Source organism: Rhagoletis pomonella, unplaced genomic scaffold, assembly GCF_013731165.1.
Source record: "Rhagoletis pomonella isolate Grant_MI unplaced genomic scaffold, Rhpom_1.0 Rhpom_scaffold_00006, whole genome shotgun sequence".
Lineage (NCBI taxonomy): Eukaryota > Metazoa > Arthropoda > Insecta > Diptera > Tephritidae > Rhagoletis > Rhagoletis pomonella.
This window is the reverse complement of record NW_023458560.1, coordinates 935,726-940,594: the sequence shown is the minus strand read 5'-3', so window position 1 is coordinate 940,594 and position 4,869 is coordinate 935,726. Positions and strand designations below refer to the sequence as shown.

The 4,869-nt window shown below is 37.2% G+C and overlaps 1 protein-coding gene across 4 annotated transcripts in view; it reads left to right on the top strand.

Moving 5' to 3' along the window:
- Window positions 1-2,308: 2,308 nt before the first annotated feature.
- Window positions 2,309-4,869, top strand: part of LOC118740300 (villin-like protein quail) — a 241,680-nt gene continuing 239,119 nt past the window's right edge. Inside the window, exons 1-3 of one of the 4 annotated variants that reach the window (XM_036471780.1) lie at window positions 2,309-2,379; window positions 2,940-3,111; window positions 3,176-3,424. In XM_036471780.1, coding sequence (XP_036327673.1) covers window positions 2,956-3,111; window positions 3,176-3,424 — 405 coding nt within the window. In that variant the 5' untranslated portion in view covers window positions 2,309-2,379; window positions 2,940-2,955. Of the gene's footprint in view, window positions 2,480-2,782; window positions 3,112-3,175; window positions 3,425-4,869 lie in introns of all 4 variants that reach the window. The other 3 variants (XM_036471779.1, XM_036471778.1, XM_036471777.1) reach the window with 3 other exon arrangements.

The window sequence follows — 4,869 nt, the reverse complement described above, 5'->3', positions numbered from 1 at the left end:
TTGCAAGCGGGAGCGAAAACTGGGGTAAGTGTCGAAATATGTATTTTTTCCCTTTACTATTTGTACTTCTTTTAGAAATAAACGGCTAAAAAGCAAGTTCTACTCCAGCTCCTGCATTATTGCTGTGTGTACAGTAAAGATCAAATAGGATAGCCAAGAACATTCCCAGCCACTGAAGCAAGCCCAAATAAATGGGTCTCGATCGGCTATCCTAACAGCCCAAATTATTGCCTTGCAAGTTACCACCCTGCAATGTTCAATGCGGTTACAACATATTCTGAGCGTTCAGAATATATAAGCCCCAAGGAGTCCTAGGTAGGTAAGAAATATGAGTTTCAAAAACAACAAAATTTTTAAGATCCAAGTTATGAGTCAGCACCTGGTGCCAATATAAAAACAATAAAGATTCGAAATTTACATCTAAACTTGTTTATACAGAAATTTAAAATAATTAGAAAACAAAAATGAACAAAATTAAGCAGCTTCTGCCATTAAATGCATGTTGGAATGTGTATATGCACGTAAGTATGTATGTATGTTATTTGAAAGATATATAGTGCGTTCAATAAGACTCAAAGAACAATCTAAAATAAGAGTCCGAATGTAGTAATTTATAAGGCCGATAAGAGCCTAAAAAAGAGTCTGAAATTATTCATATGTATATGAGGCCAATAATTGTTTTAAAAGAATCCAAAATGAGCCGTATATGAGGTCAATAATACTCCAATATGACTCATATTGAGGCTCATTTGATGTATGAATTTAAGCTCATATAAGTCGACCTTCGAAGGAAGGGAATCACTCTCCTTACGGACTCTTAAATGAGCTCATTATGAGCGTGAAGCCTCCGAAGTAGGACTCCTTAAAGACTCATTTAAGACTCGAAATGTTTGCTGAGTTTATGCCACCAAAGCAAAAACAAAATACATGTAAATTTTAAAATAAAGTTCCCAAAAATTATACAATTTCGAAAAATCTGAATTTATCTACACAAATGTTATTTTCGTTTCACAAAAAATTTGGAATTTACCACTTACCGATATCGCCAACGATTCATCATTACTTTGACCTCCTTTCTTTCCGGCGTTAATGATTGCTCCTTGTCTTTGCGTAAACCCTGCAATGAATTATTCAGCACAAAATCGATAACAGCCTTCTTCATAGCGAATATATAGTCAGCCTTAATTTCATTGATGGTTTCGTTAAATTCGGTTTGCCATTTCTTTAGTTCTGGCCTTATGAGTAGTTTAATCCTTCAATGAGAGAAGAAATGTCGAAACATTAAGTACAAGCAAGACTAATTACTCTTGATACCACTCACTTGTTGAGCACACGAATGCCCATGGGTGCCACATGAATCGTGTCGATACCATGCTTTATATAATAGTAGTAACGCAGCATTTGTTTTTCATTCTTGTTGGGAAACTTCTCTATACCATCCTCGGCCATCATTTCGACTTCATCGTCTTCACAGGTAATTAGATCAATTAATTTCGTGCGAAAATTCTCTCGCTCCAAGCGCATTTCCATATATGTGCGCACTCCTGGACAAAAATCGTGAATATAAAATTAGAATTGTTACAGTCTTTAGCTGCTTCCGGTTGGTAATGCTTTCGCCAATAACATCAGGTTGTACTTACTCTCCTTCTTTCTCACTTTCTGTTTGTTCTTCGAACGCATCTCGCGTGTGTGGCATAATAAGCTATGCGGCAGCGACGTGGATAACATTCTTCCGTCAAAGATTGCAGATGTACACTCGGGCATATTTAATTCATACCAAAGACGACGTGAGCGATAGCGTGGATTGGCCCGCGACTTTAAAATGCTATTGAGGACATCCGGTTTGGGTCGATTGTAAACTAACTTCTGCTTCGAGCATGGGCGTTTAATAGCACCGGTGGATGTTGATGGCTGTGCCATGCTAGCAGAGCTACAAGGGTCAAGTTTTCATTTTATAAATGCATATTTTAAGAGATTGCAATTGTTTAATACCAAAAGGCGTTTGCATTAACATGAAAGTAAGTGTCAATAGTAAATATATATCGATTTTATCGATTTACGCTGGGCATAAAGCGGAAGTCGTTGTTTTAGTGCAATTAAAAAAATATACATTGCTGGTTTTTGTGCGTTATTTAATGTATTTTAAACGTAAATAAAACCGGACCTCCATAGGATGTGTATGTCACTTCACCAATGTATCGCACAAAACTAACGACTTCCGCTTAACGCCCAGCGCCATCTACAAGTGAACGACTGCCTAATTTATAATTTAAACGCGATGGCAGCTTCCTTTGGCCAACAGCTGCTTGCCGTCAAATGGCAATTTGACAGCCGCAACCGTCCGCATTTTGTTGTGCAACCAGGAAAGCTGCCCGAAAAGTAATTACCGGTGTTTTTACAAAATTCAAGTGTACAAAAATCAGGTGAAATAGATCTTACCAACGGCGCTAGTTGCTCCACTACTCTTCCAAGACCAAAAGTAGCGTATAAACGGGCTTATTAGCAATACACTATTTAAAACAACCGAGGAGATCCTCCTGTACTGTTCGCAATACGGGTTTTCCCAATATTTGGGAATTAAGCGCCTATTTAATGTAGTTTTTTTTAAACAATTCAAAACTTTTCAAATGCCTCCGCTCGCTTCAAAACTCAATTGAAAATTGATTTGATTTGTTTTCTATGAATAAACATGATATTGTTTGGTTTCCTTGGCAGCTCTTCACGTGTTATATTAGTTGCGTTCCAGATGCTTCACGATATTCACGAAATTCACGATTTGCAGGAACAGCTGTTTTCCCCATTAATAAACCTTATGGGAGGTGGTCACCTGGAACGACTTCCTGTAAAAACCTGCAAATCGTGAAGCATCTGGAATGCAACTATTGTCTGGAAGCCAACAAGTTTGATGCATTGAAGTCATTTGCGGATATTCCAAATAGGGAAAAGTTGTCAAATATGTTGCTGCAGCAATTCACCCGCGTATTCCACACCACACGCATAGCCTTAGCCGGTGGTGAAACGAGCGCATTGGCAGCGCTTCGCAAGAAGACTGGATATACATTTGCCAATTGCAAGAAAGCGCTGGAGATATATAATAATGATATAAATTTGGTAAGCGCTATACTTACCCACATACTTATGTTTAATAGTTTCATGCTCTTCAATTTGCTTTCAGGCAGAGAAGTGGTTAAATGAACAAGCCCAAAGTCTTGGTTGGTCAAAAGCCACAAAGCTCTCTGAACGTCCTACTGCTCAAGGTCTGGTAGGCGTACTTATTCATGGTAACATCGGGGCCATGGTAGAAGTGAACTGCGAGACCGATTTTGTCGCACGAAACGAGCATTTCAAAAGTTTCGTAGATCACGTTTCACGTATTTGCGCCAAGTACACTGAAACCAATGATTTTGATGGTGATTTGTGGAAGGTATGTACCAGAAATATCTTAATTATGCATTATTAGAGTTAAACAATGAATATACACGCAGTGGCCAAAATATAAATCAGGACGCGACATCTTAGCAAGTTTTGGCTATTTTTCTTTTGTTTATTTGATGGTTGTTATTATACCCGAGCGCACTTGTGCACAAGGGTATTATAACTTTGTTCACATAACGGTTGTTTGTAACAGGCAAAACGAATCGAGATAGATATAGACAATTGTATACATAAATGATCAGGATTAAAAGAGAAATCGATTAAGCGGTGATTGTCTGTCTGTGCACACGATAACTCGAGTAAAAATTGAGATATCTTAACGAAACTTGATATGTGCACTTCTTTCGGGCGTAGGACGGATGGTATTGAAAATGGGCAAAATCGGACAATAACCACGCCTACCTCCCATATAACGGTAGTTTTCCGAAGTACGAAAACTGCGATATTTTAGTAACTACTGAAGATTATTCACTCAAAATTGATATTTACAATAAGTTTTAGACGAAAAATAAGAATATTATAAATTTTTGGAAAATGGGCGTAGCCACGCCCACTTATGGTCACATGTTTATAATTTGGTAACAGCTGCACTAATTTCTTGCAAACTTGACACAGTGGTTAACCTTGGTATAACATACGAAACGGCCGAAAATTTTAAAAATCTCACAATAACCACGCCCACATCCCATATAACGGTAATTTAGAGAAATACGAAATCTTCGATAAATCAGTAATTATTGAAACTAATTTATTCAAAACTGATGCTTGCAACAATTCTTTACCAATAAATACGTTTAGGATAAAATATCTGTATCTCTCTATATGTATCTCGGTAACCGTTCTACCAATTTGTACCAAACTCGGTGTGGTTATTGTGCCTGCCACATAGAAGCAAAACGTTGAAAATTATTGAAATCGAACTAAAATTACAGCCGCTTTTCATATAACAGTTAATTTCAGAAATGCTTTAAACTTCAATATTTCGAAATTAAAGGACGCTTATTTACTCAAAATGGATACACCCCGGTTTACCATGTAGCGGTAGCTTTCGGAAAGGTGAAAAACATATATTTAATACTTGCGCCGGGTATTTAATGTTCGGCTCCGCCCGAACTTAGACTTTCTTACTTGTTTTTCTATGAAAGAGCTATTCTTTCTTCTAACAAAAACCGGACCTCGTACAAAAATTATAAAAACTGCAGTTTCAATAATAAGCTACAAAACTGCATACGATGCTTTCCATTTCCAGACAACCGGTCAAGTACGAGCATGATTTTTAATTTCGACCAAACTCAAATACATTGTTTGTTGGTCCAAATAATGAGACACGTATTTTTTTCTTTTGGCTCGGAAAAATTTTTCGGCCGAATTAAACGCGATTTTGTTTTTCAGGCAAAAATCGATTATTCGAATTGACAGTGAGAATTTTTTTTT